Genomic DNA, 13,871 nt, shown 5'->3' with positions numbered 1-13,871 from the left:
GCTCACAAAATCATTTAGCAACCTTTTAAGTGTTCTTTGAGTCTTGCTATATGCAGAGTGCTATAGTATATATTTTGGAAAGTATACAAAGATAAATGTAGTTGTTGTCCTTTAGTGGCTATGATTTAACCCAAGGGGGCAGTATACATGCATATAGTGCCATAAAAGACTCAATATAGAATATTTTACAAATTGAACAAATAAATAAGAATATAAAGTTCAGGCATGTTTTAAGTAGATGGGCTAATTAGGAAAGCATTCCCAAAGGAAGTTGAAATTTTCCTACTTAATTAGGTCTTTGAAACAAGTAGAAACATTTTCTCTCTGTCCATAAATTGTCAAAAATGAGGATGTATTCTTTTCAAAAGCAATCAGATTGGTCATCTTTTTGTTTACCTGTTTCTTTTTATAGGGTCGAGTAGTGGAGAATATTTCAAAACGATGTGGGGGCTTTTTACGAAAGTTAAGTCTTCGTGGGTGTCTTGGAGTAGGAGACAATGCATTAAGGTAAAAACATAACTGTTAAAAAAAAAGTAACTGCTATTAATATCTTTGATTCAAGAACAGCACCATATCACTCAGAAAAAGCTGAGGTAGTTTTTAAATCCCTAGACGTTGAAAATACATCATGTATATATTATTTATAGCACAGAAATGTCAGGTACAATGGGATGAAGGCACACACACACACTTATAATCTCAGTGACTTGGGAGGCTGAGGAAGCAGAATTATAAGTTCAAAGCCAGCCTCAGCAACTTAGTGAAACTGTAACTAATTTAGACCCTTTCTCAAAATAAAAAGTACAAAATGGTTGGGGATGTGGCTCATGGTTAATTGTCCCTGGGTTCAATCCCTGGTAACAAAACCAAAACAAACAAACAAAAATAACAGGTAATAGGAAATATGATTTTAAAATGGTAGATTTCTCATCACAAATGATCCTTTTGGAATCTGTACTTAAAGATAGGATAAAATTATCTTTGGTGACTTGTGTTTAAGAATTGATGGTTCAGCCAGGGGTAGTGAGACATGCCTATCATCCCAGAGACTTGGGAGGCTGAGGCAGAAGGATCCTAAGTTTGAAGCCAGACCCAGCAACATAGCAAGAACCTCAGCAATTTCTTGAGAACCTGTCTCTAAAAAAAAAGAACTGGAAATTTAGCTAAGTGGTAAAGTGCCCCAGGGTTCAATCCCCAAGTACAAAAAAAAAAGAATTTATGGTTTGGGGAAAAAAAAAAAACTTATTTACTTATACTTACCAACAACTTTGTATTATACTCAACTGTTCCTATTCACAATACTCTGACAGTAGATGTATAAGGTTTTTTCCCTCTGCCCTACAACCAATCCTTTGTTTTTCTAGACAACAACTGGATATTGTAATTTAGTTAAATACTAAACCTAAACTATCCAGAATTAGCTCAGATCCCACAAGCCAAGTGCCGCAGGCTTCTCGGCCGGGGCCGAACGAGCTGGCTGAGCCCCGTTCCTGCCGCTGCTATCGCTATCCCCGAGCACTGCCTGCCGCACCCCTGCTGAGCGCTTCCCTGCTGGGCTGTCAGTGCACGGGGGCTTGCAATCTTGCAACCCGGTTGGGCACAAAAACACAAGCCAGTCAAACTGAGACAAAGTTTTATTTTGTGAGAGGCCGTGTGCGTCCCCTAACAAGTGGGTCCACCACGTGTCTTCTACCTGAGGGGGGGGGGGCTCCACTTCCCCCGGAACACCCTCCTACCATCCTTTCCCAACCAATGGGAACTCTCCCATTACAAGAGTGACATGAGTAACCTGAGTCCTGAAACTGGCCCAGGTAAACAGCATGAGTCCAATTACCATATGAATGTGAATTGCTGGCTGGCAGTCACTAAACCCAAAGGTGCCTGTATCAATATTTTTGCTGTGGCTCCTAACAGCCAAGGACTTAGTGCAAAGGACTGCTTCTATTTCAGATACAAGTTGCAAGCCCCATGTTGCTGTGTACTTCTGATCAATGGGCTATAAATCAGGAATTACCATGACCCCCCTCCATGTTTGGTAATTTGCTAGAATGATCCATACAACTCAGAAAGGTGCTTTAGTTATTATTACCATTTTAAAGAATACAGATGAACAGCCAGTTGAAGAGGTTCATGGGATAAGATTTAGAAGGTTCCCAAGCACAGGAACTTCTGTCCCTGTAGTTCAAACATAAACCGGCACGTGATTTACCAACCCAGAAGTTCTCTAATCCCCATTAATTAGGGGTTTTTATGAGGCTGTGTTATTGTAGTTATAGTTGGAAGACCAAATATTATAGTAAAAGATGTTCCTGTCGGGCTGGGGATGTGGCTCAAGCGGTAGCGCGCTCGCCTGGCATGCGTGCGACCCGGGTTCGATCCTCAGCACCACATACCAACAAAGATGTTGTGTCCGCCGAGAACTAAAAAATAAATATTAAAAATTCTCTCTCTCCTCTCTCACTCTCTCTTTAAAAAAAAAAAACAAAACATTTTTAAAAAAAAAAAAAAAAAAAAGATGTTCCTGTCACTCATTACTCAGAAAATTACAAGGGTTTTAGGAGTTCTATGCCAGGAAGAAGGGATGAAGACCAAATATTACACAGGTATCACAGGTACCAGCAACCAGTATTACTAATAACAATATCTTATTTTTTTATGTTTGGCATTTTGCCCATTTCATTTGAAACTTGGCACTTTTTTTTTTCTTCCCATAAAGGACCTTTGCTCAGAACTGTAGGAACATTGAAGTATTAAATCTAAATGGGTGTACAAAGACTACAGACGCGTAAGTATTCTGTGTTTTAGAATGTTATGTCGTAGTTCATGTCTGGGCTATATTAATCTAACCCATGGTGTCCCACCATTTCATTCATGGAACACCTAAAAAACTTAAGTTGAGGGCTGGGGATGTGGCCCATGCATGGGGCCCCGGGTTCGATCCTCAGCACCACGTACAAAAACCAAAGATGTTGTGTCCGCCGAAAACTAAAAAATAAATGTTAAAATTCTCTCTCTCTCTCTCTCTCTCTCTCTCTCTCTCTCTCTCAATAAATAAATAAAAACTTAAGTTGAGAATATGATAACCTTGAAATAAATAAATTATTTTTATAATATTTATTTTTTAGGTGTAGATGGACACAACACAATGCCTTTATTTTTATGTGGTGTTGAGAATCGAGCCTGGGTCCCGCCCGTGCTAGGCGAGCTCTCTACCATTGAGCCACAGTCCCAGCCCAACAAATGTATTTTTTAGAGTTCTATTCTTTTGAAAAAAGTAATAAGTGAATTAGTTATAATATTCATTAGTATTAATATTATTAATGATAATAAATTATATAATCTATTATTTCTAATTTAATGCACCTATGTCAGTTTCACTGAAAATTTTGCATAATAGAAAACTTGGGACTTAATGGGTAAATGAACACCAACAAATGTATTTAGCAACTTTCTTGGTTGTAAAATTCTGTCTTTGATATTTAAAGTAAGACTTAAAAATTATTGGTGGGCTGGGGAGTCCATCTACAACTATAAAATTTTAAAAAAATAGGAGAAATAGGAGAAACAGTTTACTAACTTCTTACCCCACTATTCCTTTGTATGATAAGTTATAACCATAATATATATGTACAAGGCTATTCATTTTTACTGTTTGTAATAATGAATACTGCTAATTTTTTTTTTTTTAAGAACTGGGATGTTTTACCACTGAGCTAGAACCCCACTACTGCTAATTTTTATAACAGCAAAAGACAGGAAACTGCCCGGCACAGTGACTCACACCTGTAATCCCAGCAGCTCAGGAGGCTGAGGCAGGAGGATTGAGAGTTCAAAGCCAGCCTCAGCAAAAGCAAGACTCTGAGCAACTCAGCGAGACCTTGTCTCTAAATAAAATACAAAATAGGGCTGAGGATGCGGCTCAGTAGTTGAGTGCCCCTTAGTTCAATCCCTGATACCCCTTCCTTCCCCTAAAAAAGGAAACCATCCTGTGTCTATCAGAAGAGGATTAGTTAAATAAAAGTGATGAAGAAAATCTCTAGTTCTCTGGTGTGGTTCCAAGACCTACTGTTAAATGAAAGTGAACAGCAGAGGACTTTGTATAAAATGATACCTTTTAAAAGGGCAAGAGAACTTGGTACAAAATATATCAATATTCATATTTTCAAAAAGAAAAATGGAAATTTCAACCAAAAACTAATAAAATGGAACAAGGTACAGTGATGTGTGCTTGTCATCCCAGCTGTTGGGGAGGCCATGGCATGAATATCACAAGTTAAAGGCTAGATTCAACAATTTAGTGAGACCCTAAGCAACTTAGTGGTATCCCATCTCAAAATAAAAAAGACAAGGGCTGGGGATATAGCTCAGTTGGTAGAATGTACTTCGCATGCATAGGACACCTGGGTTTAATCTCCAGACTAGGAAAATAAATAAATAAATAAATTATTACCCAAAAAATTATAATAGGATATCATGAATAATAATCAGGCAATACAGATAAAATGAACAAAATTCCTGGAAGGCATCATTTGCCAAAACTGGCTCAAGAAAAAAAATGCATATTCTGAATAGGCCTATAATATATACATTCAGTGAGTAATTTAAAACTGTCCTAACAAACAAGCACGCAGACCTAAATGATTCTACTAGTGAATTTCATCAACTGGTGTGTGTGTGTGTGTGTGTGTGATACTAGAGTTTGAACCTGGGGGTACTCTATCACTGAGCAACATCTTCACATCTCAGGCCCTTTTTATTTTTTATTTTGAGGTAGAGTCCCTTTAAGTTGGTCAGGCTGGCTTAGAAATTGCCATCCTTCTACCTTAGCCTCCTGAGTTGCTGAGATTACAGTGTCCAGCTTTCCCCTCTTTTTAAAATTAGTTTATTGAGGATTGGCTTTTCTTTAAACAGCTGATCAGCCATGCACATTGGTGCACGGCTGTATTCCAATTACTTAGGAGACTGAAGTCAGGAGGATCGAAAGTTCAAGGCTAGCCTCAGCAAGTTAACAAGGCACTAAGAAACTTAGCAAAACCCTGTCTCAGCACTCAGGAGGTTGAGGCAGGAGGATCACAAGTTTGAATACAGCTTCAGCAATTTAGTGAGACTAAGCAACTAAGTGAGACTTGGTCTCAAAATAAAAAAAGTAGAAAGGGCTTAGGGATGATGTAGCTCAGTCGTAAAGCACTCCTGGTTCAACACCCCCTCCCCCCAAAAAAATGATTTTTAAAAATGAAATTTCTCCATTTTTTTAAGTTGTTGACGGACCTTGATTTTATTTATTTATTTATTTATTTATTTATTTATTTATATATATGTGGTGCTGAGGGTCAAACCCAGTGCCTCACACACACTGAGCCACAACCCCAGCCCTCACAAAAAAAAGGATTTTAGATCATAACAAAGTGGACTTTATCCCAGAAATAGGACCAAATAAGTAAATATTTTAGTCTTCCTGACCCGTATAGTATGTTATAACTACGTCAGATACAGTCATAAAATCAGCTATAGACAGACAGTACATAAATAAGCACAGCTATGTGTTCAAAAAAAAAAAAAAAAACACTGTTTCTGGGTTTTTTTTCTTTTTTTTTTTTTTTTTTTTTAAAGAGAGAGGAGAGAGAGAGGGAGAGAGAGAGAGAATTTTTAATATTTATTTTTTAGTTCTCGGTGGACACAACATCTTTGTTGGTATGTGGTGCTGAGGATCGAACCCGGGCCGCACGCATGCCTGGCGAGCGCGCTACCGCTTGAGCCACATCCCCAGCCCGGGTTTTTTTTCTTTATCTTTTTTTTTTGAACTGAGTATTTAACCCAGGGTTTTGTGAATGGGAGGCAAACACTTTGCCACTGAGCTACATTCCAGCCCTATTGACTTTTTTTCAACCCCTTAAAACTTTAAGAACCATTCGTGGTTTGTGAGTCATATTAAAATAGGTTTCAGGAATGATTTGGCCATAGTTGAGCTATAGTTTTATCACCTCTGGAATAAAAAAGAGACAAAACAACATAATCATCTTAGTGTTTGATGGCCTCCAAATAATCCACACTTCCTGATATTTAAACCATTGTCTAATCATTTCCCCTTGAGAGTTAACTCACCATAGTGACTCATTTTTAACAATAGAATACAGCAAGAGAGATTGGATGGTACTTAGGATACAAAAAGATTACTATCCTACTCTGCTTTCTCTTGGGGTTCTGGCTCTCAGGGAAGCAAGCTGCCCTCTTATGGGACCTCTGTGGAGAGGCCTACGTGACTAGAAACTGATGTTTCCAGGTAATAGTTAGCAAGGACCTGAAATCTACCAAAAATCACGAATAAGACTCGATTGGATCTCCTGAGATCTGCTAAAAAAAAAAAAAAAAAATGAGCTTAGAAAGGGATCTAAACCCTGTTAACCTTTGAGATGATCACATCCAATGTCTACACCTTGATTGTGGTCTTGTCAGAAACCCTAAATCAAATGAACCCTGCTTAGCTACCTTTAGTACTGACCACAAAAACTGAAATAACACACTCTCAAGAATCTTAAGTTGAGTTGTTATAGGGTAGTTGACTACACAAAATAGATAACTAATTTATTATTAGGTATAGAAAGCATATTACAAAATCTAATGTCCATTCATGGTAAAAACAATTCCAAAGAAATTCCCTCAACCCAATTAAAAGCATTTATGAAAAACCCACTGCTGGGGCTTGGGATATAGCTCAGTTGGTACAGAGTGCTTGCCTCACATGCACAAGGCCCTGGGGTAAATCCCTTGCATCCCCCCCACACACACACAAAAAAACCACTTCTAAAAATGACTGAATTCTTTCTTACTAAGGTCAATTACTACACTTTTTTTTTGGTGCTGGGGATTGAACTGCATACATCCCCAGCCCAACCACTCTTTGTATTTCACAATGTATTGGAGGATCTAGCCAATACAGTAAGTTTTTTAAATGCATATTGGTAGGAAACAATAGAATAAAATATATACAAATAAACATAATTTATAATATTGTATATAAAAAAACATGAGGTCTGGGGTATAGCTCAGTGGCAAAGCATGCATGCATGAGGCACTGGATTCGATTCTCAGCACCACATAGCAGCTAACAACAAAAAAAAAATAAAGGCATTCTGTCCATCTACAACTACAAAAAAATTTTTGTTTAAATCATGAGGAAACTACCAAAAGATGCTTTAATTCATAAATAAGATAACAAGCTCATTAGATATAAGACAATATACCCCCAAAAAAGTCTCTGTACATTAGCATCAAGCAATCCAAACATGAAATTAAGAATTCCTGGGCTGGGGTTGTGGCTCAGTGGTAGAGCTCACCTAGCATATGTGAGGCCCTGGGTTCAATCCTCAGCACCACATAAAAACAAATAAACAAAATAAAGGTATTGTGTACAACTAAATAAATATTTTTTTAAAGAGGAATTCCATTGCCAGGTGTGGTGGCATATGCCTGTAATCCCAGTGACTTGGGGGACTGAAGTAGTAGGATCACAAGTTTGATACCAGCAATTGAGACCCTGTCTCAAAATGAAAAAAAGGATGGGTATGTAGGTCAGTGGTAGAGCGCCCCTGGCTTGGATCCTAGTACCAAATAAAGAGAAAGGAAGAATAAAAAAGTATTAAAACATTTACAGATAAAATAATATATCCAGGATTTACTTTAAAATACTGGAGGGAAAAAAATACAGGAGGGGAAATTGGAGCTGGGGCTGTAGCACAGTGGTAGAGTGCCTGTCTCGTCCCTCTGAGGCACCGGGTTCAATCCTCAGCACCACATAAAAATGGATAAAGATAGTGTGTGCATCTAAAAAGAAATATTTTTTTAAAAAGGAGGGAGAATAGATAGTCTGTTAAAAAACAGAAGCAAAGATTTGGTCCTCATATTTTACCATATATAGCAAAAACTTATTAGCATTCCTGGTGTTCCTGGATTTGAAGAGTACACATAGATCACTTAGAGTTCACATAAGTAGTTTGCTGTTATTAACTATTAATATTATTATTAATAATAGCTGTTAATAGCTATTAATGTTTCCAAATGGAAATGAAGCACCATCTTCCTCTGATACAAATTCTCATATATAGTATTGCCCTTCTTTGTGAATGGTATCTGCCTCTTCCGTGGAAAGCTCCCAAAATTTATAGCTGCTTTTTGGAAGGTAAGCAAATTTTACAGTTCTGATGTATTTTGTATATCATATACACACGTGCATGTGTATACACACAAACATTTACTGAGAAACGTGTATGATATAGTAAAGATGTGTTCTTATTTATTCATTATTTTCTCCTCTCTCCATTTTCAGTACATGTACTAGCCTTAGCAAGTTCTGTTCCAAACTCAGGCATCTTGACTTGGCTTCCTGTACATCAATAACAAACATGTCACTCAAAGCTCTGAGGTAAATTTCTTATAAATAAACATGTCCATTAATAATAATTTCTTAAAAATAACTGAAATGAATTTTGAATTAAAGGTAACTATGTTTTATTCATATATACTATCGTTCTAAATAGGCCTTTTATTTTACCACTTTTCCCAAATTATAATTACAGGAGCTATTCAAGTGAAATGACTAGGGGTAACTAGGATTTCTAAACAGAGGAGCACAGTATAGATTATACATGAATTATTAGATTTTTATAAAGACTTACTTTCAAAAAAAGAAAAGAAAATGTCCTGTTATTTTAACTTAATGATTAAAATATGGTTCTAGAGATAGGATTATTTACCAGGTACTTTGTTTGAACACAGTCCTTCTGAGCTTTTCCTCATTATCTCATAGCATTGTTATTAGGATTCAACAAGATTATATTAGGCAGAACTATAAAAAGTTATGCTGATGATAGTCAACAGTTTCTATGTTATAAAAATAACTTCAAGGCAAGCATGGTGGTGTACACCTATAGTCACAGCTACTTAGGAGGCTGAGGCAGGAACATAGCAAGTTCAAAGTCAGACTGGGCAACTTTGTAAGACCCTGTCTTCAAAATAAGATGAGCTAGTCCCAGGTGCTATAGCACATACATATAATCCCAGCCACTTAGTAAGCTAAGGCAGGAGGATTGCAAGATGGAGGACAAGCTTAGCAACTTAGTGAGACCCTGTCTCAAAATAGAAAAATTAAGGACTAGGGGTATAGCTCACAGGTAGAGTGTCCCTAAGTTCAATTTCTAGTACTGAAAAAATGTGACTCCTTTTAGACTTTCTTTGTGAATATTGAGCAACAAACATATTGAATACTATTTACCAGGTAGGGTAATGAATGTGACAATAGTTATAAAATGTTTTCATGTAAATGATCTCGTTTACTTGAAAGCCTTATGAAGTATATAGAATAGACATTTACACTTTTAAGGGAAAAAAAACACAGTTGTCAAATGCCAGGGACTGTTAATGCATCCATGAGAGGAAACTAAATAAGATATTGTTATTGCTCAGTCAAATCGGAGTAAAGACTGAGCACTAAACATGTATCATATTACTGTGTAGTAAGTTGATGATAGGAGTGAGTACCTCAGTTTTGGAAGAACATAGAAGGAGCTGTGGCTTATCTTGGACCAAGAGGTTTAGGTAGATAGGCTTCCTAAAATGACTTGTATGGAGTCAAATTATTAATGTTGAAAATGAACTCAAACCTGAATCTCCTGTCTTTATTTTCTGGATCTTTTTGGTAGGCAAGATAATGGGCTAGAGGTGGTAGAACTCGGTGGTAGAACATTCTCTTATGTAGCTTGTGAAGCCCTGGGTTCAATCCCTAGCATAGGGGGAGTGAGGGGTCCGGAAGAAGCTTTCTGAAGAATACTTTCAATTTTTTCATGCTCCAAATATGAAACTAAACTGATACAAGTGGAAGAGATTTAGAGGAAACTAATATTTTAATCACAGAAATTCAACACAGTAAACCCTAACTTTAGTCTACAGAAACGATATTCTAGGAATGTCCCAAATAAGGAAATAGAGAGAGCCTCTGTAATTATTTTTAACTAAAAGTTTAAAAGTTCTCATTAATACTTGATGGAGAATATCGGTTTGAATCTGAACTTTTAACTACTCTATAAATTTGAACAAGTTAATTTCCATATCCTATCTATAGTTGAAAAACTATACTGTGCTTTCTGGTTGTTTAAGCTGGATTTGAGATGGCCCTGTTGGTGGTAAAGTCCCACATGAACATTGCAAAAATGAGACCAGTATCTTTGAAATTGGATGTAGTGATATGCTTGTCTCATTTTGTTTTATCCTAAGTGAGGGGTGTCCACTGTTGGAGCAGTTGAACATTTCCTGGTGTGATCAAGTAACCAAGGATGGCATTCAAGCACTAGTAAGAGGCTGTGGGGGTCTCAAGGCCTTATTCTTAAAAGGCTGCACACAGGTAATACTCCATGTAATGCTTATGAAAATCAGAGGAACCATGAGCTTTTTGTAGTCATCACCAAGATGTTTGTCTGGAGGGAAATGTGAGTTGTGTGTATTTTTTTGTTATATATATATATATATTTAGTTGTCGATGGACCTTTATTTTATTTACTTATTTTTATGTGGTGCTAAGAATTGAACCCAGTGCCTCACACATGCCAGGCAAGCGCTCTAACACTGAACCACAACCCCCGCCCCAGTTGTGTGTATTTTTGACCCAAAGATATTTGCTTATCAAGGATAAAGTGTTTTCCTTAGAATCAAAGAATGAGAGGATTTAACATCTGACCAAAGGTAAATTTCAAAAAGGACAGAGTGGGGCGGCAAAGTAACACTGAAGGAAGGTATGCCATAGGCAAGAAGGGTTTCATGCAGCTTAACCTATGCCAAAAAGAAAGTTTCTTTACTGCCGATAATTCAAACTGGATAGGCAAATAAGACAGTCCTGGAAATTTTCTCTTGTTTAATCATCAGGAGTTGTTTTAAAATATGCCAAGTTTGCAGTAACCTGTGTTTTATAGTATTGACACTTATCCTCCCAGTCACATCACAAATCCAACATATTTTGTCATTAAAGATTTTGTAGTCTTGGGGCTGGGAATGTAGTTCAGTGGCAGCTTGCTTGCCTCACAGGCATAAGGCTCTGGGTTCAATCCCCAGTACCACCAAAAGGAAAAAAAAAAAAAAGTACAGCCTTGCTAGGCACAGTGGCACTCAGCTTTTAATTCCAGCTTCTGGGGAGGCTGAAAGTTTGAGGCCAGACCCTGTCTCAAAAGAAAAATAAAAAAGGCAGGTGATAAGGTGTTGTAACTCAGTGGGTACAGTGCCCCAGGGTTCTTTGCCCAATACCACCCCCCCAAAAAAAAAAAAAAAAAACTTTTTAAAAACAATCTGATTTTTTCACAGTGAGGAAAGGAATTGACCAAATAGCACCTAATGATCAAGAGTGAATTTAAGCCAGGTTTGGTGGCACATGCCTATAATCCCAGCTGCTTGGGAGGCTGAGGCAGGAAAATAGAGTTTGAGACCTTATTTCAAAAGGGAAAGAAAAGAAAAGTGGATTTAAATATGATTGATAAAGTAGGGCTAGTCTCTATCTTATTTTATTAATAGTATGAAATCCATACTTTGGATTCCATTAAAAATTCCCTCATTCTCTTACTATGATAGGAGGAATTTTGTTGTTTGAAATTGAGCTTTGGATGTATGACTGCATTAAAACAACAGCTTGAGCTTCTAGTTATTTATGGAATCCTAAAAAATATTGATTGGAATGCATCATTATGATCAGTTACTTACCATCTGTTCTCAGCACTGTAAGCATGCCACTGATCTTCCAGCAACAGATAAACACGATGGATTCCTTTCTTGGCTCTCTGTCCCCAAAATTTGTTTTAAAATATCTTCATAGGTGGTATTGAAGTGTGAATCATTTTAGCTTAATAATCCCTCTGCAAAGTACTATGAAGTACATTTAACTTATCAGAAGTAAAATCCATAAATATTAGGCAATGTTATGTCATCTTTTCCTTGGTTTGATGATAATAACATGAATTTGATGTGGTAGGAACTGATTTTCTAAAATACTGATAACCCTGCTAATAGTAGGAATTACTTTGTTATGTGAACATAATTTTTTATTTCTGGTTCATTGTTCTTTTGGAATTTGGGTGGCTATACAGAGAATGTATTGATGAATGTATACATTCTGAAGTCTTCCTCCTTTGAAAAATTGTTAATAATAATTTTTTTCTTATTTTTTAATCTTTTTAGCTGGAAGATGAAGCTCTCAAGTACATAGGTGCACACTGCCCTGAACTGGTGACTTTAAACTTACAGACTTGCTTAGTAAGCATCCATTCCTACAATGCTTCTGTGTTAATAATTCCTTTCAGTACTGTTGTTAAGAATTTCATCAAGGGGCTGGGGATGTGGCTCAAGCGGTAGCGCGCTCACCTAGCATGCGTGCAGCCTGGGTTCGATCCTCAGCACCACATACAAAACAAAGATGTTGTGTCCGCCGATAACTAAATATAAAAATAAATAAATATTTAAAAAAAGAAAAGAGGGGCTGGGGATGTGGCTCAGTGGTAGCGCCCTCGCCTGGCATGCGTGCAGCCTGGGTTCGATCCTCAGCACCACATACAAATAAAGAGGTTGTGTCTGCCGAAGACTAGTGACTTTTCCATTACAACCTAAGTGATACAGTAAACACAAAGATGACTCTTATCTATTTAAGAAAAACTATGTATTCTTGTAAAAATATGTGTGTTTTTATTTTATTTATATTTTTTAGTTGTAAGTGGACACAATACCTTTATTTTATTTACTTATTTTTATGTGGTGCTGATAATTGAACCCAGTGTCTCACACATGCTAGGCAAGTGCTCTATCACTGAGCTACAATTGCAGCCCCAAAATTATTTAAAATTGCAGTAGCACTTTATAACCAATTATTATGTATTAATGGGTTACAATTATGAGAAAACACTGACCTAAAACTGACAAGAAAGCTGGATGCAGTGGCACAGACCTGTAATCCCAGCTACTCAGGAGGCTGAAGCAAGAGTATTGCAAGTTTGAGTCAGCCTGGACAATATAGTGAGACCCTGTCTTAAAATAAAAAGGGCTGGAGATGTACCTAAGTGATAAGTGCCCCCAGATTCAATATCTAGTATATAAAATAAAATAAAAAATAAAAGTTGGCAATCAAAATGTACCCTTTAAATAATTTTCAGGTAATGTCTATATTTAGCACTTCACCTTGTTCAGACTATCAGCCTTTTTGTGTCTACCCCAAAATGCCTAAATTTTACTCAAATAATTGCTGAAACTATTCAGGAACCTAGAATATTGACAATAATATCTCTTGCCTAAAAAATTACACATGTATGTTACCTTGGAATAGAAGCCCCTCATAGCAAAGAAAGAAGTTGATAAGGGCTTTCCTAGTATGTGCTTCTGCTTGTTATATCCTCTCTTCCACCTGGAACTGGAAAGCATAGTGGTTGTTTTATTTATGTGATGTGTAAAAGACTACTTTTTATGCAGTTTAAGTTACCCACTCTTCCATCTTTGAGGAATGGTACTGATAATGATCTAGTTAGCTCCTGAAAATCAAAAGAATGATACCCCTGCCTTGTTTTGTTTTGAGTGGGGTCTTACTATGTTGTCCAAGCCAGTCTTGAACTCCTGAGCCCAAATGATCTTCCCACTTCATCCTCCCAAATGCTCAGACTAGAGGCATGCACAACCACACCAGCTTTCCTTCTTTTAATTCTGACCATCTTCCTGGAATGTTGACTTGGGAAGCTGAGGCAGCAGAGTAGCAAGTTTGAAGCCAACTTCAGAAGCTTAATTTTGACCATTTATAGTGTGTGTGGGTCATTCTGATAATCATAGTTGCTGACCTCCAAAATTTGCCTAAGTTCATT

General features: G+C 37.1%; 1 protein-coding gene across 2 annotated transcripts in view; it reads left to right on the top strand.

Moving 5' to 3' along the window:
* Positions 1-13,871, top strand: part of Fbxl20 (F-box and leucine rich repeat protein 20) — a 95,936-nt gene that overhangs the window by 68,044 nt on the left and 14,021 nt on the right. For both annotated transcript variants that reach the window (XM_026387048.2, XM_026387049.2), the window contains exons 5-9: positions 413-507; positions 2,717-2,785; positions 8,324-8,419; positions 10,267-10,393; positions 12,211-12,285. In XM_026387048.2, the coding sequence (XP_026242833.1) occupies positions 413-507; positions 2,717-2,785; positions 8,324-8,419; positions 10,267-10,393; positions 12,211-12,285 (462 nt within the window). The remainder of the gene's footprint in view (positions 1-412; positions 508-2,716; positions 2,786-8,323; positions 8,420-10,266; positions 10,394-12,210; positions 12,286-13,871) is intronic.

Source organism: Urocitellus parryii, chromosome 7, assembly GCF_045843805.1.
Source record: "Urocitellus parryii isolate mUroPar1 chromosome 7, mUroPar1.hap1, whole genome shotgun sequence".
Classification (NCBI taxonomy): Eukaryota; Metazoa; Chordata; class Mammalia; order Rodentia; family Sciuridae; genus Urocitellus; species Urocitellus parryii.
The sequence above is the reverse complement of the archived record's forward strand: the minus strand, read 5'-3'. Positions and strand labels throughout refer to the sequence as shown.